We start from the raw sequence: 24,902 nt of genomic DNA, 5'->3' as shown, positions 1-24,902 counted from the left end.
GTGAACAATAAAAGTCCCTAAGTTGTGAGCATTCCAGCATTCACCTTCTTAACAAAGACATGAGAGGTGAAAACAGTTGATCGCTACACTGTTTAATCTTTAAAATTAAACATCTCAACTGAAGCTGACTAGTTTTCATCTCAATGCAGTGAGCAAATTGGAACGGTAGGTGTCTTGGTCTGGATAAAACGATCAGTGTCGATACACAGTGTAGCTGGCCTCTGAGAGTCTTTTTATCCATGGCAGCTGACATTGAATGTCTGTGCTGTGTGTGTGTGTGTGTGTGTGTGTGAGAGAGAGAGAGAGAGAGAGAGAGAGAGAGAGAGAGAGAGAGAGAGAGAGAGAGAACTTAGGGAAATGATAGAGGGGAAAGGTGTGGTGGAGGCCTGGCAACGTCAGGCACTGGGTAATGCCTTCCAGCTCTAACATGGTCAGATCTCTTTTTTTGGACCTGCAGGGTCTGAATTCCTATGTGCAAGATACTGAGTAGGCCTCAGACTCAATTTTCAAGTTTCATTATACAGTTTTATAATTTTGTAACACTAACTTTTACAATGCAACTGCATAAAATGGTTAATAGACTCAACCATGGAATAAAATTTCAAACAAGATATAAAAATTATCCATTTCCTCTCATTTTCTTAGCTTTAAATTAATAAATAATAAGACTCGGCCCTGGCCAGTTGGCTCCGTGGTAGAGCATCAACCCAGCATATGGAAATCCTGGGTTCGATTCCTGGTCAGGGCATAGAGGAGAAGTGCCCATGTACTTCTTCACCCTTCCCCCCCTCTTCTTTCTCTCTATCTTTCTCTGCCCCTCCCACAGCCAAGGCTCCATTGGAGCAAAGTTGACCCCGGCAATGAGGATGGCTTCATGGCCTCCCCCTCAGGTACTGGAATGATTCCAGTTGCAACAGAGCAACGCCCCAGATGGGCAGAACATCACCCCACAATGGGCATGCTGGGTGGATCCCAGTCAGGTGCATGTGGGAGTCTGTCTCTCTGCCTCCCTGCTTCTCACTTCAGAAAAATACAAATAATAATAATAATAATAAGACTCACTTCACGTAGCTGGTAAATGAGAATTAAATACAAGAGTTTAGCATGGAGTTGAACCCATAAAAAATAGTCACTGAATTGTGACTGTTATGATTATTATTTGGTTTGAAAAGAGGCACAGAAACAACAGCTATGTGGCCTTCAACAAGTCACATAACCTCTCTGGTTCTAATTTTTAGCATGAAACAACTATTTGATGTTCCATTGAAAGCCATCGTCCTTTCCTGAGGAGTAGGCTAAACCAAAAGCTTTAGTCACTTGGGGTCGAAGGTCCCATAGACTGGTCTAGTTTCATCGTCAGTCTTCTCATGTTCGTTCCTCAGAGGGAGGCAAGTGTGAGGACTGAGTGAGGCAGATGGCTCGAATGTATTTTCTGAGTGAATGGACCTGGTAAGAGGTGTAGACCAGAGGTGCAATCCACGACCTCCTCTATCAGATGTTGAATCCCTGCTGGGATCACTGAAGCAGTTTGCTGAGGAATGGTGCGAAAAATTGGATAAAGGACGTCTTCTGAGTTTTATAATACATCACAAACAGCAGTCCTCTGACCCCCTACCTGGGCAGTCTCTTTCCTCTGCTGTCAGAGCAGTAGCATTTGCTTACACCATCTTTGGCTCACCAGGCTGTACCAGAGAATCTTTCTGGATGGCTCACAGATCCCCCAGGAATCTTTGGGGATGATATTATATGGTAAGTTGGGGAAATGGAGTTGGACCACAAATATGTTGTATTTTGGAGTTTTAGGGGGCAAAAAAATAACACCCCTGTATCTAAGTTCAGAAATGAGAGTTAGTTAGATACAGGAGCATATGTATGGAGATCAAAATATTACCTTTGGTCCTAGATGATTAACTCAGCCGTGGAGTGTTGGCCCGGCATGTGGAAGTCCCAGGTTTGATTCCCAGTCAGGGCACACAGGAGAAGTAACCATCTGTTTCTCCACCCTTCTCCCTCCTCTCTCTCTCTCTTCCACCCCCACAGCCATGGCTCGACTGGTTCTTGCTCATCAGCCCCGGGCGCTGAGGATGGCTTTATGAAGCCTTCATCTCAGGCGCTAAAATAGCTGGGTTGAAAGCATGGCCCCAAATGCACAGAGGATCTGCCCCAGACAGGGGTTGCCGGATGGATCCCAGTTGGGGCACATGTGGGAATCTGTCTCTATCTCCTCTCCTCTCACCTGGAAAAGAAGAAAAATAAACATCATCTTTATTACTAATAAAAGCTTGGTTAGTTCAGGTATTTGCCCATGTGGACTTCTTAATATTTTACCAACCAACTTACTGGCACCACCTCCCCACAGGCCTGCCCCAGGGACCTTACCCCACAGCCACTTGCAGAAGATGTCATTCAACTCTCCCCAGATACACAGGTCCTGATGGGAGACTGACAGGAGTGAGCTCCCTTTGCTACCTCCCTCTCCCACATCACCAATCAGATAAGGCACATGTCTTCTAAGAAGAAGGGAGGAGGACATAGAAAAGCTGGAAGTATTTCTACCATATTTTTTCCTTCCTGGAAAATGGAAGCCATGCCTTCCCTTCATAGAAACAGAAGGAGCAGGGATATAGTGCTTCCCCTGCACATCATGCTGCAGTAATGAGCCCCTAAACCTTCAACACCAAAAGTGTATTTCTTGCTCAGAACATGTCCATTGTATGTTGGCTGCAGATTTATTCCTTGTCATCTTCACTCTGGGACTCAGACAGAGTGGCTTCTATATGGAATATTACTGTTGCTTTTGGCAAGAGGAAAGGGAATACAGTAGGGCAAATGCTGGTTCTTTAAACTTCTACCCAGGAGTGACACATTCTATTTTTGTTCATTTTTATTGGCCATACAAGTCACATGGGAAACTTTGACATCAACGGGGCAGGAAGTAAAATGCTTCCTCTCTTCCAGGGAGGGGAAGTCAATATTTGCAACAATAATACAGTTTTCTATATCTTCTTACACTGTGAAAAGGGGGGAATATGACTGGTGAGCACAAGGAGATGACAAAACTAAATTCTGCTGTGATAAATGGAACGGTTAGATGGTAACAGAGAAACAGCTGGTGGTCCACTGTGAATGTGTATCTGCTATCTCATGAATTGCCCCACTTGGCAATTAATCTGTAGGTCATGGGCAGTAAATAAGTAATTGTGAAGGGCCTTGAACAGCACTTGCCAAAGCCAGGACACTTCCTAGAGACAAAGATTGGTTATCAGGTAACTTTAGAATCCTGGGGAATGGATGGCAGGGGCAGCGGAATATCATACTAATGTGCAGGAGGAAAAAATTTTTTTTTCTACCCTCCTAAGTTCTTCAGGTTAGTCTAATAATCAAACTGACACTAGACTGATTAAAAGAAGAAAATAACCAAATTTATTACATGTGTACATATGGGGCGCCACAAGAATTGGAGACCCAATGATAAATCAGCAGTTGAAACTTGTATGTCATCTTTAGCTAAGGAGAAAGGAGGGTAATGGTTTGGACTTCAAAGAGAAGGAAGACAATTCACATGGAATTGGAAAAGCAAACATTTGGTAAATAAATATTTGCTGGGTCATCCTTAACAATGAGACATAGAAGGGACTTTGACCAAATAGGCTTCACTAAGTCCCTCCCTGTCTATAACACCTAGTTTATATTAAACTATAGTTATCTGAGATGATAACGCCTTCTTGGAGAAGATCCTCTGTCTAAATCCTTCTAGGCAGTTAGGGGGAAGGTCAATGTTTTTTCCTTAGTCTCTTGTTTTTTAAAAAAATAACCAGCTTAAAAAATCAATATCCCAAAAAGCATACTTTTGGGTAGCAATCCCTGCTCCCCCTTACTAACAGAAGAAATTTCAGTGGGGGATTTAAGCAAGGAGCTTAAGTGGGCCTTCTTTAGAAGGAGATTATGACTGTTGGGTGGATAGGTTGGATATGCGATGTGAAGTAAAGACATACCAGGAGCTTGGAGATGGGCAAAGTATGCCCCTGTTGTCCAGGGTGCCGATGGTGTTGACCCTTGAGTAGAAACACAAGTGGAGGTGTTCTGGCCATAGCTCCCCCAAATACTGATAGATGTGAAACCAGTGGTGTGAAAGGGCCACAGTGGTCTTCCAGGGTGGTGACTTGACCAAGGAGAAACATTTGGGTTTGGTCCTTCCCAACCTGTCATAATAGCTCCAAACTAACTTGTCCTTCTCTGGGTAACAGACAACCCCCAGTTCACTCAACAAATTATTTAGCACCTACTATTGCCAGGCCACAGGGTAAACTGGAGCCCAAAGAGAGAAAATAAAAGTCTTTTAATTATCTTTATTTTATTCTACTTGCTTGGGGTTCTACTTGTCACTTAGGGTATGGAGCTAGAAAAGAGATAAGAGAAGAATTGAGTGAGGATATTTTGGCTTTTATGACTGTCTCTTAAATAAAGTATTTGTTTTATTTTCAAGGACATGGTCTCACAATGGTAGCTTAAGAAATGTCTATTATGTGGTTAAATCTTTTTAAATATCTAACATGGTTTCTGATTCTGTTTACCAGATTAGCTAAGGTTTTCATGTTTTTTCTATCCTTGCCCCTTGATGGGCTCTTAGATCTGATATTTTCCTTTTAGAGGTACAGTTTATGGAGATCTACTTCCTAGATGGTAGGAATGAACACCCTCAACCTTTATTCTTGCAGTAATAAATCCAGGTTCTGTGATTTAAAGGAAAAAAATACACAGAGAAAAAAAGAGGAGCTATAGGCTTGTGTGTGTGTGGTAATGGGTGAAGGAATATATTCTCTTTCCCAGACCTCACAGCAAAGCCAGGGTGTGCTGTTCGTGTGTGTGTGTGTGTGTGTGTGTGTGTGAGAGAGAGAGAGAGAGAGAGAGAGAGAGAGAACATCTGATCTATGCATGCACAGAAATCTGTCGTGGTCCCTGCAGGCCTCCTTGAGTCATAGCCCCGCCTTCCCAAACAGTTGCCCCAATTTACCTTATAAGGCAAAACTGAGGCTTCTAATTTCCCTTGTTAAGGCCATAGGAAGTAGAAACAGCAGGTGCTGAGAGGCCTGGCCCAGGGTCACATTTCTACCGACACAGCACACTCAGCAAATCTTTTTGGAAAACAGGCCTCCATGAAGGTGTTCATTTTTCGCAGTCTCTCGGTGATTGGCAATGATGGGCTGCCTGTTGCTCTTGATGCCAACATGCTTGCCTGCTGTACCCATTCTCCAGGGTCAATATGCCTTGTCCTTGGGAACACTTCAAGAGGCTCCTTTGGTGACTCAGGCAGGCCCACAGCAGGTGCAGAGAGGATGTGAGTGAGGTAGGCAGAGCCCAGGGTCAGAGCAGGTGTTCGGCAGCAGAAAGGTCCAGGAAGGGGTCATAGGCAGGGCAGACTTGGATGGTAGGGAGGCTTGAGGCAGAGAACAACTGGAGATCCAGGGAAACAGATGTCCAGGATCAAGGACACCTGCAAGGCTAAGTTAAGACCAGGCCTGCAGACCCTGAAAGACCTATGAGGCAGGGTCCTGGAGCTGGAAGAACTGAGGGGCTGAGCTCAGATACAAACCATTATTGGGACTGGATGGAAAATAAAGCCCTAGTCATGAGGAATGGGACAAGAGCTCAGTAACCAGAGCCAGGAAACAGTCAAAACAGTACTGTGTCTGAGCTATCTGGTCCCTGGGTCAAGGTTGCTGGAATTAGCATAGTTTAGAGCATAATTCCAAAGCCAGGGCCATGATTGAATGTGGTCCTGTCACCCCACAAAGTGTGGACTGATCTCTTAAAAATCATACGATCCATGCCTGCCTAACTTTGGATAGCCCCTCACCTGCCTCTGTTGCTTCTTCCCTCCCAGAGCCGCACCAGGCAATCAGAAAGAGATGATTACCTGAACCATGACTCGGCTCCCTACACCTGCATCTTGTCCATCAACACACCCAAACGTTCTTGGAAGCTCCTGCTTTGGAAGCTCCACAGATTCCTGTTCAACCCCAGTCACCTCATCATGGAAAAAAATAATCTCAGTTGTCCCCCGTTTCCTCATCTCTAACTAACAAAAAATGTTAGCTTGGTGAAGGGGAAACCTGGGTTCACAGATGGCAGCCAGACGTGAGCTGAAGATGAGGCTGAGAGGAGAGAAAAGAGAGATGTGAGCTCTGCCCAAAAGGAAAAACGCACAGGCTTGGAGACCGCTTACATCAGTAAATGGAGATGAGAGACTCACGGAAGGTGATGCCAAGATTTTAAATTTAGGGATGTGCTCCTGCACACATTTTCCCGCTGTTGCTTTGGATTTCAGTTTCTACTTATTCTGTATTTCTTTTGGATGGCGTGGAGAAGGGAGACATGGAATCGGAAATGGGATGCAGTGGAAAGAGCGTCTGACTGGACACGGGAACTGGACCTGGGCTCCGCATCCTCCTGTACTGGCTGCCGAGTCTAGAGAAGTCAACTCACCTTTCTAGGCTTTATTTTTTTCATCTCTAAAATGGGGAAAGATCACTTTTTGCCAACTCTGAGGGAAATAATATAAATAAAGTGTTTGCAAGCTATGCACAGTAAGTGCAAAGTATGACGTGCAGGTACTTACAACATCTTTCTGTCGGACTCCTTCATTCTCGCTGAACCCGTTTCACCTTTTTGCTCCTACAGCCACCTGGTGGCTACTTTGTGAACGGCAGGCTACAGTTAAAGGACGGTAAGCAAAAAATGACAAATTTGCAAATAAAAATTATTTATTAATGCTCCCTAAATTATTTAATACAGTCAATGTATTTCATTCAAAAGCTCTTGATAGAATAATTCTAAATTCATATGGAAGACTGAATGGGCAAGAACAGTCCAGATAAATTTGAAAAATAAGAATAAAGGAGGGAAGGGAATGAGAGCTATTATTATGACCAAGTAAATTGTCACAAAAAAATATTCAATAAAATTTGCATTGGCCTGGCATATGGACATCCGGGTTGGATCCCTACCCAGTCGGGGCACACAAGAGACGTGACCATCTATTTTTCTCCCCCACTCTCCCCCCATTTCTCTTTCTTCCCCTATGGCAGCCAGTGGCTTGATTTGTTCAAGCGTCAGCCTCAGGTGCTAAAGATAGCTCTGTTGATTCAAACATTGGCCCCAGATGAAGATTGCCAGGTAAATACTGGTGAGGGTGCATGCACAAATCTGTCTCTCTAGCTCTCCTTGCTTAAAACAAACAAAAAACTGGTGTTTTATAAGAGTAAGCAAATGAATTAATGTAACACAACGGAAAATGTAGAAGTATATCTATATATACAGGGGACCCTCAGGTTACGGCGGTCTTGACATACAATGTTTCAAGTTTACGACTCTCATGCCCATAAAAACTTTAAAAAATTGAGATGTGTTTTGGCTTATGCCATTAGCGTCGTACTTACGGACTACATGGGCAAATTAGTTTGGTTGCGCAGGGTGGAAGAATCCGCAGTAACACAGCGTGCTTGTGTTTTGATGTTCTAGATTATGATTTTACAACTATATTAGGATAGGTAAGTGGCTTAGGCTAGGGTGTGTTTCGACTTACACCAAAATTCGGGTTACGCCAATGTCATAGGAATGCAACTGTGTCATAACCTGAAGACCCCCTGTATAGGAATTTAGCACACAATAAAAATATTATTTCAAGTAATGGGGAAATAGTTCAATAAATGGAATGGAAAACTGGCTATCCATTAAAACTTAAGTCACACATTCATAGAACTAAATCTGAAATGAAGTATTGATCTAAATTTAGAAAATGAAACTACATAATATTAAAGGAAATTTTTTGGTGGTAGAAAAGGCTTTTAAACAGTTTTTAAAAAACAAAACTAAGCCTTAAATGTATGATAAAATTAATTATATCAAAATAAGAGAATTCTGTGCAATAAAAGACTATTAAAAAGCTAAAAAGATAACTGAAAGTCTGAAAGAAGAGTATTGAAATGAAAGAATATTATATAAAGAAACTTTGATAATTTAATTTTTAAATGACCCTATTGAAAAGGAGCAAAGTATAAAAATAATCAATCCACAGAAGAAAATCAGGTGGTTCATAAACTTATGAAAATTTGTAAATAGTCACTAATTAAAGACATTCAGGCCCTTGCTCAGTTAGAATATCATCCCAGTACACCAAGTTTGGTCCCTGAGCAAGGCACATGCAAGAATCAATCAACAGATGCATAAATAAGTAGAACAACAAATTTGGCATTTCTCTCTCCCTCCTTTTCCTCTCTCTAAAATATCAATAAATAAATTTTTAAAAATTTTAAAAAGACATTCAAAGTACAAAAATTATGTCATTTTAACCAATTTGAATGACAAAAATTAAAAGCACTCTTTGTATCTGTTCAAGTCTGGGAAAAGGACGCTCATTCTCTTTTGGCGAATAGGGGAATTATTCAATAAACTATGTTATATCTATACTCACCACACATACAAAAAGACAAAAGTAGATCTCGATTCACTACACAGTACTATTTCTGGGCATACTGAGTGAAAAACACACTGAAATAAAATGCATACAGTATGATACGATTATGTGAACATAGATTCACTATGTATTTTCTATCAATGTGTGTGCATGTGTGTATGTGTGTATATATCAGTACATATCAAGGGTTCCGTTAGATGTCCACCAAACAGAATATGGTGGTCACCTTTGGAGAGGAGTTGGAATGGAGATGCTGATCAAAAGGGACTTTAACCTTACCTTTCATGTTTTAATAGGGTGTATTATTTGTAATTAGAGACTTATTTAAAGGAAAATATTATTAATGTGACAGATGAATTTTCCAAAGTTGGTTACAACAATTTCTTCAATCCCTCCTGCTATTGACAATGTGACTTTGCCATCCGCCGTGCCCCATCAGAGTCGCCACCCAAAGCCATAGTCTGATGAGGTCCCAGCTAAGTCTGTAACCACTATCCAACACTGCTCTGATTAATTAATCCTTACAATAATTCGATAAGGTAAAACTGCCGGTGTCTCCATTTTACAGAAGAGGAAGCTGAGTCATGCAGGAATTACAAATTATGAGAAAATAGTCAATCATCTCCTCAATAATCAATTAAATAAAACAAAGCTAAAATATGATGTCATACTTATTAAACCATAAAACTAACAGGATCATATTTATTGCTGTAAAATGTGTATACTCATACATTTTGAGTGGAAGTGCAAATGAACGCAATACTTTGGGAAGCCATTTGGTAGTATGGATCGTGAATCATTCGTATTCCAAACTCTTTGATTTTGATCTACACCTGTGAGTTTATCTTATGGAATAAGACAAAAGAATAAAACTATTTTCACACAAAGATGTTCATTGCAACATTAAGCACAGAGGCGAATTTAACAGCAGGCGAACCAGGTACACGCCCTGGGCTCCGACTTCTGCAGGGTCCCGCAAAACCCCAACTTTACACTTTTTTTCTAATGACGCCAAGTTTGGTTTTATATGTACAATTTTAGCATTAATAGTACATAACATTTTTTGTTTATTTAAAAATATGGTTAACATGTATTTTTATTTTCCTTGTCTCTCTTTTTTTTAAAGGCTCAATATTTTCTTCTGTGCCCGGGGCCTCAACCAACCTTAATCCACCTCTGATTAAGTATATAATTATAAAATAGCTCCTTGTTTATCTTGAATTCGTATCATTTCCTCCTTTCCTGCCCCCTCCACACATTTTGTTAACTTCTTTGATTAAAATATATGATTATAGCCTGACCTGTGGTGGCTCAGTGGATAAAGCGTCGACCTGGAAATGCTGAGGTCGCCGGTTCGAAACCCTGGGCTTGCCTGGTCAAGGCACATATGGGAGTTGATGCTTCCAGCTCCTCCCCCTTTCTCTCTCTCTGTTTCTCTCTCTCCCTCTCTCTCTCCTCTCTAAAAATGAATAAATAAAATTAAAAAAAAAACTAAAATATTTATTAAAAAATATATATATGATTATAAAAAAATTCAACATGCACATGTATTCATACAAATTATGTTAATAGATAAATTCCCATGTGAAAATATCAGGAGGTACTATGTAAGAACAATTATAGATAGCCTTTGTGAGAGTGTTAGCCTCAACTCTATTTGTAAGATGCTTAGGAACATTCTCATCCTGTTTAAAATTGTATTTAAAAAGACAGATTGCTATCTGCCAATCTTTTTTTCTAGATTAGTAATTTCTGCCTTAAAAAGTTTGATCCAGAGATTCCCACTCTACAGCCTGGCACAGAATAGGTTTCTTCCACCCCGTGGGGTAGGAGATGACAGGCGGTGGAGCCCGGGCTGCCCAGAAGTCCTTGAAGGCAGCCCTGGTGCCCACGGCACACGAGTCGGGTCTGGAATGTCCATGGTCCCTGCCATGCGAGTCTGGCATTCCTCATCATCAAGGCCTGTCTGCTGGCGGCTGAAGTCCTTGACAGTTGGTTAATCTGCAGTGGGGTTTAAAATCAAACTCTGCAATTGAATTATTCTGTTATCTAGATTGAGGATTAGCACCTCTTTTGATTTGATGAAGAAAATGGCTCAGAAATCCCCCTTGACAAGCTCTCTCTTTATCGAAAAACCACTCAGATCTCACCCACTTAGCGATTCGCTGTAAGTGCCCGTGTTAACTGAAATTAGGTAGGCCCCCGTCTTCCCACTGTGTCCAACTCCAAGAGACAAGGCAGCCATAACTCCAGCCTGCCCCCTACTCCCACTCCAGGGACCTGGAATGAGTCTAACTTGAAGCTCATGAAACCCAGACCCCCTTTCATAACACTTATTACTGGGAGATAAGAAGTCTCCACATTTCAGTCTTCCAGGCCTCACCCAAAGCTAGAAAGGACCTTTCAAAGACCCTCTAGTGCAGAGTTTTTCAACCAGTGTGCCATGGCACACTAGTGTGCCATGAGACATGGTCAGGTGTGAGTATAAATACATTTAGAAACTATATTATTAACTATATGTATAATATGTACTGTGTTAGAGTATCATTTTGGTAGGTGGTGTGCCCCAGGATATTGTAAATGTGAAAAATGTGCCGCAGCTCAAAAAAGGTTGAAAATCACTGCTCTAGTGGCCTCCCAATACTTAGACAATAGAAAGCAACCCCTGGCCCAACCTACAGGGCCCCGCCCAGCCTGGCCCTGGGGCCTGTCCAGAAGAGCGTTTGCACCTGTCCCAACCTCTGCTGGCAACATCCTCTTCCTCCCTCCCCCAGAGTGAGCAGCCAGTCCGGTTTGCCTGGCACTTCCTTTTTAGCACTGAGGAAACCTCTCCGTCCTCAGCAAAACAAAACATTGATCTGCCTTTTTCCTTACCCAACCCAAGCCACACTCCTCCTAACTAGGTCAAGCTGTGGAAGGTCTTAACCCCAAAGTCACAGCTCAGAAAGGCTTGACGCCTCCCCTTCTACGTTCCCTGCATCTAAACTGGGTCTGTATTGCTATTCTCTCTCACAACTTTTCTTTTGCTGAGGGCACTTATACTAATGATGTACTGCTCCACTCACCATCAGTAACTGAGTCCTTCCTGGGTGTGATGCATTGCACTGTGTGTGGGCTGGGGGCAGAGCAGGGAACAAAGCAGACAGTTGTCCCTAACTTCATGGAGATTACGTCCTAGTCAGAAGCAGGTCTGATTACACAGGTAAACCACATAACATGTTGGGGTGTGATCTGTGTAATAGAGAAAGGTCAAGTGGAGGGGACAGAGAGTCAGGGTGGCAGTGCAGGGTGCAGTTTTAGATAGGGTGTCCGGGGATGGTCTGACTGTCGCTACATCCTGATCCTAAAAGAAGAGGTCGCAGGGAGGGTTCCTGGGGGAGAAATTCCAGATAAGTTGAATAAAATATAGAGAGCTGCGGGTGAGAGCAGCCAGCAGGAGAAGGAAACAAAGATCTGACCCTGTGGGCCCTGGGAGGTCCCTGTGATTTGTGTGGCTTTTACACCCAGTGAAATGGGAATCCGTGGGCAGGTTTTGATCAAGAAATAACATGATCTGCCTGACCAGGTAGTGGCGCAGTGGATAGAGCATCGGACTGGGATGCGGAAGACCCAGGTTCGAGACCCAGAGGTCGCCAGCTTAAGCGCGGGCTCATCTGATGTGAGCAAAAAGCTCACCAGTTTGGCCCCAAGGTCTCTGACTTGAGCCAGGGGTTACTCGGTCTGCTGAAGGCCCAAGGTCAAGGCACATATGAGAAAGCAATCAATGAACAACTAAGGTGTCCTAACGAAAAACTGATGGTTGATGCTTCTCATCTCTCTCTGTTCCTGTTTGTCTGTCCCTATCTATCCCTCTCTCTGACTCTTGCTCTGTCTCTGGAAAAAAAAAAGAAATAACATGATCTGCCTTAGGACTTTACAGATGAGCTCTATTAATGAAAAGAAGAATAAAAATATTGTAGGTATCCATTTTCCACTCCATCCCCTAGTAGACCAGCATCTTGGGGCATAAGGTGAGTGGTCTGGTGCTGGTGGGGTCTTGTCCCTGGGATGCTCAGCCTAGGAAAACTAAGAAGGACCACAGTGAGGCCTGGAGGAAAAGTCACGGGCTACTGGTTCCAGGCTGCTGCTCCAGCTGGCCTTCTGCATTCTTTGATTTGTTTTTTTGTAAAGTCCAGCTGGGCCCAGCTCAGGCCCAAGTTGATTCCTGCATGTGCCCTAACTAGGGATTGAACCTGCAACCCTGGCACATCAGAATGATGCTCCAACCAACTAAGCTATCCAGCCAGGGCCAATAAGTATATATTTTCTGTGGGGAAAAGAGAGTCTTGGAAGTAGTGGTTCTTAAACTCTTTAAGATAAAGCTCCTTTGAAAAATGTGATGAAGGGGTGTGGCTCTTCTTCCTGGGAAGAACAAACCTTCTATGTACCCACAAATAAAGAATTACATGGAATTTCAGGAGGCTTTAGAACCATCCACAAATCGTGGGCGTAGATAAGATCCCTTGTTTTAATAAAAAGCTGTATTGTAAAAGGTAACTTTGAAAAAGATGAGATCAGCTGCTTAACAAGATAGAGTACACTGGTTTCAGGTTGCCATTTCACCTGGAATGAACTTCAGGAAGAACTGGGAGCCATCAAGCAATTGCAGGTTGGGTAGACATAGCGATAAGTAAGTAGCTCAGGGTAGATACGAGATGCAGCAAGATAAGGTTTGCTAGAAGATTGTACTTGCTCAGGAAATGTAGGCTCAGGGGTGCCTGCTTTGGAGAAAATATTTGGATCTGGGATCAGGGAGAACAAAGGAAAAGGCAGAGAGCATCCAGGAAAACAGCCAGAAAGGGAAGAGATAACAGGAACAGAGTGGGCCAGTGACCCAGAAGGCCAGATCTGGGTTTCAGGATGTCTGGAGAGATGCGGGAGGTGAAGGGGGCCGAGAGGAGACAATCTGAAGGGGACAGAAAGAGGGGAGTGGGTGTGGACCTTGTAAACGGCCTTAGGAAACAAATGACTAGAATTCTAATTGAACACAGGAGTATAAAACAAGTGGCACCCAGCCTGACCAGGCGGTGGCGCAGTGGATAGAGCGTCGGACTGGGATGCAGAAGACCCAGATTCGAGACCCCGAGGTCGCCAGCTTGAGCACGAGCTCATCTGGGTTGAGCAAAAAAAGCTCACCAGCTCGGAGCTAAGGTCGCTGAGCAAGGGGTCACTCGGTCTGTTGAAGGCCCACGGTCAAGGCACATATGAGAAAGCAATCAATGAACAACTAAGGTGTCGCAACGAGAAACTGATGATTGATGCTTCTCATCTTTCTCCGTTCCTGTCTGTCTGTCTCTATCTATCCCTCTCTCTGACTTTCTCTCTGTCCCTGTAAAAACAAAACAAAACAAAACAAAACAAAACCAAGTGGCACCCGGACAAAGTCCAGCCACACTGTGTATCAGACTCCATAACAGACAACCAAACCAAACAAAATAAGAATATCAGAAGAGTTAGTCTTTGGCCAAAATTACATGATTGGTTATTGATTTATATTTATCATTTTCTTAGAGATTAGGGAAGAAATATGAGAATGGAAGCGTATGAGCAAAGCTTTGTGAATTAAAAAAAGAGAGAATACCTCAGTTGTGATGCCCATTGAGTTCTGCAAAGTTGGAAAATTTAATTAAATATCCATACCATTACAAAGATGATTACAGAAGTCTGAATTCCAAGACGAAACTAGAAAATGTAAAATAAGGATGAGGAAGTCTCTGGTTTACAGCAGGTGGTAGGTACATTACAGAGAAAGTCGAAGGGTGTTTAGCAAACACCAAGCAGGACAAAGGATCCGGGCACAGGAGTCTCGCGCTTGCCAGAGGCTCCAGGATGTAAGATAAAAGGCAAACAACTCTGCAGACTCTTGGCTTTCATTTTCTTTTTTTCTTCACTCCCTACCTTAAAATCCAGGGACAAAAAATTAATGTTTCTCTGCTACTTTATAATTGCACTCTAATTAGAGTTTATAAAGAAAGCCATTTTTTCTTGTTGTGCATGCTATTCTGTTCAGATTTTAACTGTCTTCCTCTTCACATTATTATTAAATACTGATGCTTTGACTTGCCATTAAATTCAACAAGTATTTACTGTGTACTTACCACATGCTGGACACTATTAAGTTCCCCAAGAGAGAGAGAGGGATGGATACTATGCCCTCAATGCAATCTGTTCATTCATTTGCTTAACATATATCTTTTTTGAGTACCTACTATGTGTCAGGTGCTGTTCTAAATATTAGATATTAGAGTGACAACAGAGAATAAAGCGGTCTCTAATCTTATGGAGTGTATAGTTTAGGGACATAAATGTGCAATTTGATGGCCCGATCAGACAACAGTACAAGTAAATATAACACAATGAAGATTGTAAATACCAAAGGAAGGTACAAGCCGGGAACTACAATATTCTGAAAGAAGAGGTCACAATTGGCTGGGAGTGAAGAAAGGCTGGGGTTGGGACACTGTGCAAATAGGCCTTAAAGAATACATAGGAGAAAGGAGTAGGTGAGGAGTCTGCAGGTGTGAACCAAGGGCTGGAGTATGAAAGCATGGGCTACAGGTGGGAAACAGTGGAGAGCCACATTTGGTTAGCATCTTGGTGTAGGTGGGAGAGAACTTGAAAACAGGGCTGCAAAGGTTAGTGGGGCCAAATCATGGAACTCCTTGGGTGACTTTTGAGAAGTGAGGTAGCAAGACTGCAAGAGTTTGTGGAATACATTTAAAAATAGAAAAGAGAATGAAGGGCAAAAAGGACATGTTTTCCAAACTTTGTTTTGGCTAAAGCTCTTTTCTTAAAGAGGCTCTGTGGTTTGAATATATTGACTACTCCTTTGTGCACATGGCCATTGGCCTTTGCAGAACTAAATGCAGATTTGAATATGTGGCTGAATGGTTTATTTAACTTACATATCTATGTTTTAACAAGCATTTGAACACCATTATAATAATCATTTTTTTAAAATAACAGACTCATTTACATGAGTTAGGTAATCTCAACATTTTGTTATATAACTCACCAGAGACCCCAACAAATTGAAGGGTGTGAGCCCAGAGCCTAGTCCTACAGGAAGTGTCTGGGGGAATAGTTGGTTGACTATCCTCCAGACTTCCTCTCACACCAGATGCTCACAAGTGAGGAACTCAGAAATGACAGTTTGTCCACCTTGTGGCTTCCTGATTTCTTGGGCCTGATCTTCCCATCGCTTTCTGACTCCACCTCCTTTGGTTGCCTTCCTGTGTAAGTGCCCCTTCTTTTTTGGGTAGGTCCATGATTAGAAACACATTTGGTATCATCTTTGGTTCTGCCTCTAGGACACAGCTGCCTTTATCTTTGGTCCCCACACTCCTCAAACCTAGAGATAGGAGGACTGGTACTTGGCTGTCTGTGACTTGAATGATTCTTGACCCCTGTTTGCCTGGTTATCTGGAAAGCAAACAATGGTGGACAGGTACATGAAAGGAGAGCACTTGCTCCTCAGGACGCTCGCTCAGTTCATCTGCAGCTGGAGATTAATGAGCCCCAAAAAGCAGCACATGGTTGGGAAAAGTGCATGTAGTTGGAGCCTTTGAAGTTCATAGACCAGGGTTTGAATTTAACTGCCCTGATAGAAGCGATCTCTGCAGAACTAAGATTTGCCCTTGGTGGATGAGGGTTCATCTACAGACTGCATGTCCTCATCTATAAAATTAGTTAACAATTGCTGCTTCTCCTCACACTTGGTAATAAGAAGCAAATGAAGTCATGACAATGAAGGTGATAATAGTGTCTTATTAATATATACAATTATATTTCCCTTTGATATTCTGCCACTCACAGTTTTTCTTCTTTCCTCCCTTGGTGATTTCTGCAACATTTTCATAGAGAATCCACACTGCATTTTAAGATCCCTTCTGGATGCTAATTCAGTTGCTCTATAAAGTTTCTCACAAACTCCTTGGGCCTCACAGCAAAGGTTAACTTTTAGTTCTTCCCCATTTCTACCACCTACTTACTTAGAGACGAAGCTTCCCATTTTATTGGTCCCTGAAAGTTATTCTTTTATTTTTAACTTTATTGAGGAATAATTTATAAATATAACTATATATATACACATATTTAAAGTATACAATGTGATGAGTTGATATACATATACATTGTAAAATGATTAACAAGATCAAGATAACTAACACATCCATCACCTCACATAGTTAACATAGGTACCTCTTTTTTTTTATGTGTGGTGAGAGAATACTTATCTACTCTACACAAATATCAAAATACAATACTGCATTATTAATTATAGTCACTATGCTGTATATTAGATCCTCCAGACTTTTTCTTTTTTTTTTTTACAATAGAGAATTTGTTACCCGTTGACTTACATTACTCCATTTTTTTCTTTTTCTAGCTTCTGGAAAACAACATCTTATTCTGTTTCTATGAAATTGGCTTTTTAAAAAAAAAGATTTCACATATACGTGATAGCAAAGAGTATTTGTCTTTGTCTGGTTTATTTTACTTAATATAATGCCCTCCAGATTTATTAATGTTGTTGCAAATAGCAGTATGTCTTTCTTTTTTATGGCTAAATAATATTTCTCAGTATGTGCCTGTGTGTACACATATGTGTATAGTCACATTATTGATTTATAAGTCAAACGACACTTAGGCTATTTCCATATCTTCACTATTATTAATAATGTTGCAGTAAACAGATGTGCAGCTATCTCTTCAACATACTGATTTCAGTTCATTTGGATATATCCCCAGGTATAAGATTGCTGGATCATATGGTAGTTCAAGTTTTAAATTTCTGAGCTCCACCAATTTACAGTCTCATCAATAGTGTATAAGGGTTCCCTTTTCTTTACATCCTAACCAATGTTGGTTATCTCTTGTCTTTTTTATTATAACCATTTTAATAGATGTGAAGTGATATCTTATTGTGGTTTTAATTTGCATTTATTTCCCTGATGATTAATAAGTTTGGGCATCTTTTCATATACCTATTGGCCATTTATATATCTTCTTTGAAAAAATTTCTATTCAAACCTTTTCCCCTTTGTTTAACTGTATTATTTTCTTTGTACTATTGAGTTGTATGGATTCTTTATATATTAGCAAGAATTTTCCACCATTCTGTAAGTTATCTTTTTGATTTATTGATTTGTTCTTTTGCTATGCAGAAGCTCTTTAGCTTGATGTAGTTCTACTTGTTTATTTTAGCTTTTTTGCCTATGCTTTGGGTGTCTTATCCAAGAAATCATTGCTAAAAACAATGTCAAAGATCTTTCTCCTTTTGCTTTTGTCTAGGACTTTTTACAGCTTCAGGTCTTACTTTTAAGTGTTGATCTGAATAACCAAATCAATCTTGAGAAAGAAGAACAAAGCTGGAGGCATCACACATCTTAATTTCAAACTATATTACAAAGCTATAGTAATCAAAACAGTATGGTACGGGCATAAAAACAGGCACATACACATGTGAAACAAAATAGAGAGCCTAGATATAACCCAAATATATATACACTCAACTAAATTTTGACAAGAGCTCCAAGAATACTCAATGGGAAAAGATAGTTTCTTCAACAAATGGTGTTGAGAAAACTGAATATCCACATAAAAAATAATGAAAATCATTTTTTAAAATATATTTTACTTATTTAGTCAATAACTATTGAATATGCTCTCTGTACATTTTTTAAAAAAGAACTGACAGTAATAAAGATAGTGGTATGATATTATCTGAGCCTTGGTTGACTTGACAGTCCCCAAAGCCCATCTACTTCAGTTTCCCATTGCCCATTCACATTAGACACTGCACGGACTGAAACATCTGTCTTTCCTCTTTGATCTTTTTAGTGCTTATGCTCATAAGTATAATTCATCATCTCTCAGAAAAAAAAATATATCTGTTTGGTTCTGGCCTTTTTTACTTTGACCCAGGTAGTTGGGCCATTACCAGTCAAGGGCTTGAGAAAAAATAAGATAAGATGCGAAAAGGTCTGAATTCATGCTTCATTCACCACAAAAAGCAATTCTCATTATCTCAGGAGTTCCAGGACTGGTCAAATGGTCCTTTATGGAAAAAACCACCCTGAAATGAAAGCTGGTGGGACAGAGACAAACCATATGATGAAAGCAAAGCATCAGAATATCAAGAAAGTCAACCAGAGGTGAATGTTGAAGAGGCAAAATGAGGCCAGTGTGGTGGGTGGGCAGAGGGCATTGAAAGACCAACCATGTGAGTTGACTTTGGATGAAGAGCTAACCGGATTGCTTTTCAATGCAATCTTGTAATTTTAATCCACCTCTTTTGGCTGCATAAGGTTTCTCTCAACTCTCCACTGTTGGTAAAGAACTTATCTGGAATTGAGCTGTAGAAATTATAAACTCACTGACTTTGATCAGGAGCATTTTGCAGCATCTAATTTCTTCAATTCTTACCTTAGTTGCTAAGGTCATAGGCATGCTAGTCCACAAAGACACGTTCATTTGCTGTGTTTGCCTTAGAACCAGTAGAGATAGCACAGTAACAGGAAACTATTTAAAAATAGTTAAATAAAAGTGATAACTGTGATTACACATGCTTGCTTTTTTTCCTCCTGAATGGTATCCAGACTATTGTTAACTACTTATATGTCTTTTATTATGGCAATTATTGAAAGGTCCAGAGCTATATAAAGCAGACTTAGAAAATAAATGGACATCGAGAATTCTATTATGTGTGCAGTTGCATGGGGTCTGAGAGAGAGGCAATATGAAACACCCTGTAAGTATATTTTCTGTTTTCAAATGTAGGTGATTATGTTTTCAGAGATAAAATTGCTAGGGAGCAATTCTTTTTCCCCTCTAGAGATGCTTCAATTTAAACCCAAATAGAATTTCCAAATCCTGATTTGACTCATAACTTCTCTGTTGTCCAGCCTCTCTGTTTTGGAACATCTATCTGAATGATGGGTATTTCCCAAAAGAACCAATAACTAATTTCTTAAAAGGTGAAAAATCTTTAGGGGTTGAATAGATATTTATATTTGAAGGTCTTCTCTTCCTAGATTTATCTAATGTAAAAATTACCAGTGAAGGAATGTTTCTGATGTGTTTGATATATGGCCTCCACTCAGAATAGTTTAACAAAGTCCTATTGATATCTGCATCTCATGTATCTCCTTGATTAATCTCATTGCATTATGATTATTATTCATAGAGTAGCTGTTTTCTTTTCCTTTGAAGATGAACTTCACTCTTATGGTGTCATTGCATGTGCAATATTGCATAGGGTATTGTGGGGATGGGAGAGAGGGAGGTTGCCTGTCAATTTTTGCTTATGTCCTAAGTGCTCTTGAGTGAAGTTACCCTTAAGTGGGGAAAGGCTTACTGTCATACTTTCTTATCCTAGCCTGTTCCTGCTCTACTCATTCTCTTTTACTTACTCTTTGATGTCTGAAATTCCCTCAACAGGCATGGTAGGCCATACCAAGAGAAAATGATTCACTAAAAATACTTCAAGAACTAGTAACAGTTGAGTAAAGTCTATTTCCAAGTGAGGTGTAAATGAGTGACACCTGGTCTTTTATTCTTAGGCAAGGTGGGAGAGAAAGGAAAGAAAAGCAGGAGGCCAGCTGGTGCCAGAGGCATCTCAGAGGGTCCCCAGTGGTTGGGAGGAGAGAGGATGGCACAGAAAGGGAAGACAGAGAAACTGAAGTATCACTTATTTTACAATTTAGCTTAGGATGGTCATGACCTATGTGTAGACAAAGTGGTTGGTAAGTTCCCTAATATTCAGCTCAGTGACTGACAGTAGATACAAAGAAAAACAAAAGATGTTCTTGAGTGAACGATAAAGCTTTGCCTTTTGAGTAGCCAGCACATCCCATATCAGCCACACTGAATAGTCCTCTGGTGCACGTTTGAGTCCCAAGGGTACAGGAGTCTGTGAAATTCATTTTAAGAAGACTCCAGCTCTGAGGGTCCTTTGTGTTCCAGGCTCTGGACTCATCTGTGACTACGGTAGCCAGGGTGCACTGATATTTATTTTTATTTCAGATTGCGTCTTCCATACTTGTGGTCTTCCTTCTAACTTCATCTCTGGCCCTGACGGTGAGTGAGGGTGAAGAAATCCAACCTGTGTAGTCTTCCTTTGGAAGACGAATTTCATTTCATAGGTGACAATCCAGATTGACTTTTCTCAAATTTCTTGTGAGTGTCCCTTTAAATCTGCAAGATATGGGCAAAGTGGAAACTCTGGACTTTTAACTCTTCTTGTCTTTTGGTTTTCTCCAGAACGTCAGTGACAGCCATCCTTTGGATGGAACTGTTGGGACCCAGAGCATCCATGTCAATGCCTTCCGAGGTACGGTCAGCATCCGAGACAACAATGTTTTGAGTGAATGGGATGGAATCTTGGACTACGAGAATGTAAGATGTGGAACACATTCATTACAATGCCAAAGACAGCCTTGTCTCCTCCAAAATTTAGCCTTATGCTTTGCCAGAGAGAAAAGGACACTGTCTACATTTGCCTTCTCTAGGTTTAGGCTCTGGATGGGAATACCTGTCTCTAGGTAAGGGACCAGCTTTCCTGTAGTTGTGTGACTTTTTTCAAGCCAGCAGCGGTAGGAGGAACTTCTGTAGTCTGTCTGTAAGGATCCCACATCCCTGTGTGTTCCTGTGAGGTGTTGATTCACATGGCTCCTGGAGGTCTCTGAAATAAGAGAGCCATTTAAAGAATCCCTGTTTCTTTAACTGGTCTGTACTATAAAGTGCTTTGTCTGAATCTCAGATTGTAATCAGTTTATTTACAAAGGAGAATGATTTACTTTCACTTTTAGAAATCTCACTTTAACCTGCCCGTCTCCATATGTAGTAAGACCCAGCAGAAAGGTGTAGCATTGGGGAGCGGCTGCCATGTCTTTGGCCCAGCTATGATCACAGAGACATCAGTCAACTTTTCTGTGCCTTGGTTTTCTCATCTACAAAACAACCTCAATAGCTGCCTTTCCTACCTTAAGAGACTTGGAGGATTAAATGAAGTAAAAGCCCACACTTCTCACTCTGGCCCAGAAGACCCTCTGACATCCAGCCACCGCTGGTCAGAAGCCCATCCATTTACCGCCATACTGGACATCTCCGGGCGGACACCTCCAGTGCAGGCTTTCTTTCTGCTCCCACTTGTATCTACTACCATGTTCGCTTCCCTAAACAATCTCCCTCCTTCTTCACTGGCTCCGGAGTTCCTCACAGAGACATCTCCTGAATCCTCCTAAAGGGCGTGCAGTTCAGTGATTTCCAACTCTGTGCTAAGCCTTAGGAACTTTTTTTCCAAATGATATATTCCATAGAATTCCACTATACCGAGCAGAAGACATCAGAACTGCTCTGGCTAGAGGAGGGAGGCGCAGGTGGAGTATCCTGGGCTCAGGCAGACACCGCTGAAGAACCAGTTCTCTGAACCGAAACTGAGAGATATTCGGCCAAATGACAGGCCCAGAGTCACATGGACAGGCAGTTAGTGGCAGACACAGGCTTAGAATCTGAGTCTAGAGGGTATGACTCAAAGATCCTAATCAGCCTGTACTTTCAAAGAACATTCTATAATGTGCAAAGTGCTTTCACATAGCATCCTGCCTCATCCTCTCATCATCATGACAACCCTGTAGGGGAAGGCCTATTATTTTTTTCTTTACAGATGGGGAGGCTGAGGGTCAAGGAGGCAGCTGAGGCCCATGATAGCTGCTAAGTGCCAGAACAGGACCGTAAAGTCAGCTTTGTTACTGGGCCTAACTCCTTCCTGTGCCTGCAGCAGGAGACAGAGCCACAAGGCCCTCGGAAGCAGCAGTACTGTGTGTATTGCCAGTACTGCTGCTGGCCCTCACTCTGGTGCCCAGGGCTGTGCTCTCCTGTGGTGTTCTCCATCACAGTCTAAAGAATAGCAATGTGTCAGCTCTGATGGTGAGTAGGGGCCCACTAATATTGTGACTGAGTAGATGACATGGTTCTGCTGTGTTGCTCTAAGGACCTCTTGGTGGCTAAGCTGTATAGCAAGAGGGCTTGTGTCTTGGCCAAGATAGACCAAGCTGCCTTCCCAACTTTGGATGACATTAGCAAGGCCCTGGAACACCAGGTAAGTGAGGACAGATCACTGTGTCCCTTCCTAGTTTGGTGCTTTCCAACTCTAGATCCTGACCTCCTAGGACAGTGGTATACACATGGGGGAACTCAGTTCATGCTTGTGCTTAATGCCTATGAAATCCTACCATCATGCAAAGGATCCCAAATCCAGGCCATGGCCTGTTTAAGTCAAATCATATTTGGATCAATAAAAGTTCCATGTGATGACATAATTCTGATGTATTCCAAAAGGGTGTGAACTACATGTTCGTGAATATAAACTGTTGACTATAAATATTAGAGTGAACTAATAGAATGTTCACACCCATATGTCTCCCCACATCACATACATACATATCATCATTAGATGAAAATAAGCTCAGGTCTGCTGGAACTCTCTTCCCGTCAACCTCTTAAGTGACAAGGGTAGTCAAATAAATTAAAAATCATCAGGTCATCCTTGGCAATTCATTGAAACATGCTGTCATTTGCTTTAGTAACCAGCCCAGATCATTTGAGCAACATTAACGTCCCTGGCAGGAGAGTCACTGAGCTTGGGAGAAAGTGCACTTTGGATCACATAAGAAAGGTAGAAAGTATTCCACTCATTTGGGTTATAACAAGTAAAAATACAATATAGATAACAAATAATTTTAAAACTATTCTATATTATCATTACAGAAGAGAAGCCTGGAAAGTTAAGAAATTAAGAAGGGTTAAATAGATAAAACCGAGTCACAAAGACACACAGGCTCACGCACAGATTTTTCTACAGTAGTGTTGTCACCTTGTGGCCAGATAGGATATTGCAGCTAGAAACGAAGTACAAGGACAAGTCTGGGTACTTCTGTAAAATGAATCACCCATGTGTGCCCAAATATGTTTCTTGTCTCGTCTTCCTTGCCGCACCACCTCCTCACTCTGTCTCATCATTTTAAAATTCTACCTCTCCAGGCTTTAAAGCATTATCCATCCACTGGCGGCCTGACCTACACTGTTTTACCCAGCCGGGTCAGGAACCTAGCACGGTATGGAATGCTCATCAAGGACATGTGCCGAGAGGTCCCTACCTACTTTGCCCAGCAGCAGAAAAAAGGTGTGTTAATAACTTAAAACTGAAAACCTAAAGATGTTGGTGAGACAAAAGGTGCAAAATAATTTTTAGATCATTGGCAAATTCTGATGACAGTTTCGGGGTCTAATCCATTTCTTTGCACCTAGGTATAAAAAGAATAGGGTCTGGGATACTGTATTTCCCCTGGAAGTAGAGAGGATCTCCTGACATCAGGGATCATTGAGAACGGGAAGCCGAGTTAACTTAGCTTTACCAGATGAGGACAGTCATCTCATCAGTGGGGTTTGACAGTTGGTGAATACTCTCACCTGACCCAAAGCATCACTTCCTGCTCACGCAGCACGGACCTGGCATCTCACCATTCCAGGGCCATTGCTTCGGGGTCCTCAACCTTCCTTTTTCTCAGGCTTTCCAGAGGTTGGAAGGCAGTACCCTAATAGTTACAGACCGCACTGGGGAAGGAACATCTCAGGGGCTGGCACCCTGCTGGGGGTATAGTGGAGATCAGCGGCGGCTGTTTCGGAAAGTTACCAGATAAGATTTCAAAACTACTCACTACTCCAGATATAGGCAGTAACCTCTTCCATTGTCCTAATGCCAGTCACTTACATCTTAGTATAAATCAACCCAATGAACACAACTTCTTCGGGAGGATGCAGCAGGAAAACGGAGAACTTGAGGGGCTGGGGGTGAAGGAGGATGATTAAGGGTCAGTGAAAGAAATAGAAAGGTGGGGGCGGGGCCAATTACTGCAGACCGGCGCCTGTTCCATTTTAGTCCCGCGTCTCTTGGTGGCAGAGCTCTTCTGGGCACCACATCCAATCTAGGTATGAGTCATAATAGATCCACTCTATTGGGGTCATAAAGTGATTAAGTGATCATTTTATAAAATGCTCCTCTTTCTTTTTAAAGGTACTGCACTGGCAGTGGATCCTGGTTCGTGTTTTGAAGTCCAACTTCTGTCCTTTATGGGGCTCTCCATCTGCGGTGAGATCCCGGGGCTCTGAACCTCCACGTCGGCCATGTGGAGAGTGGACCCGCCTGGATGGGGTACTGACCTGAAACCAGCACTTAGGGGCTCGGCGCTCCCCCTCTGCCAATAAAAGTCTCCTCATTTCTACCTTCTACATTTCGACTCATGATCCAGCTTTGCTATCTGGAAAACTGGGTACAGTTTCTCCTTCTGTGTTAGAACAATAAAGTTTCTGGCCTCACTGGTCTAGC

The 24,902-nt window shown here is 41.8% G+C and overlaps 1 protein-coding gene across 1 annotated transcript; it reads left to right on the top strand.

Moving 5' to 3' along the window:
• The first annotated feature begins 19,164 nt into the window (after positions 1–19,164).
• Positions 19,165–24,902, top strand: LOC136397896 (gastrokine-3-like). The gene is made up of 6 exons (XM_066372376.1): positions 19,165–19,265; positions 20,540–20,593; positions 20,777–20,911; positions 22,509–22,616; positions 23,558–23,699; positions 24,591–24,902. The coding sequence occupies exons 1-6, from the start codon at positions 19,254–19,256 to the stop codon at positions 24,683–24,685; spliced, it is 546 nt and encodes a 181-aa protein (XP_066228473.1). The 5' UTR covers positions 19,165–19,253; the 3' UTR covers positions 24,686–24,902.

Source organism: Saccopteryx leptura, chromosome 3 (assembly GCF_036850995.1).
Source record: "Saccopteryx leptura isolate mSacLep1 chromosome 3, mSacLep1_pri_phased_curated, whole genome shotgun sequence".
In the NCBI taxonomy this organism is placed as follows: Eukaryota; Metazoa; Chordata; class Mammalia; order Chiroptera; family Emballonuridae; genus Saccopteryx; species Saccopteryx leptura.
The sequence above is the reverse complement of the archived record's forward strand: the minus strand, read 5'-3'. Positions and strand labels throughout refer to the sequence as shown.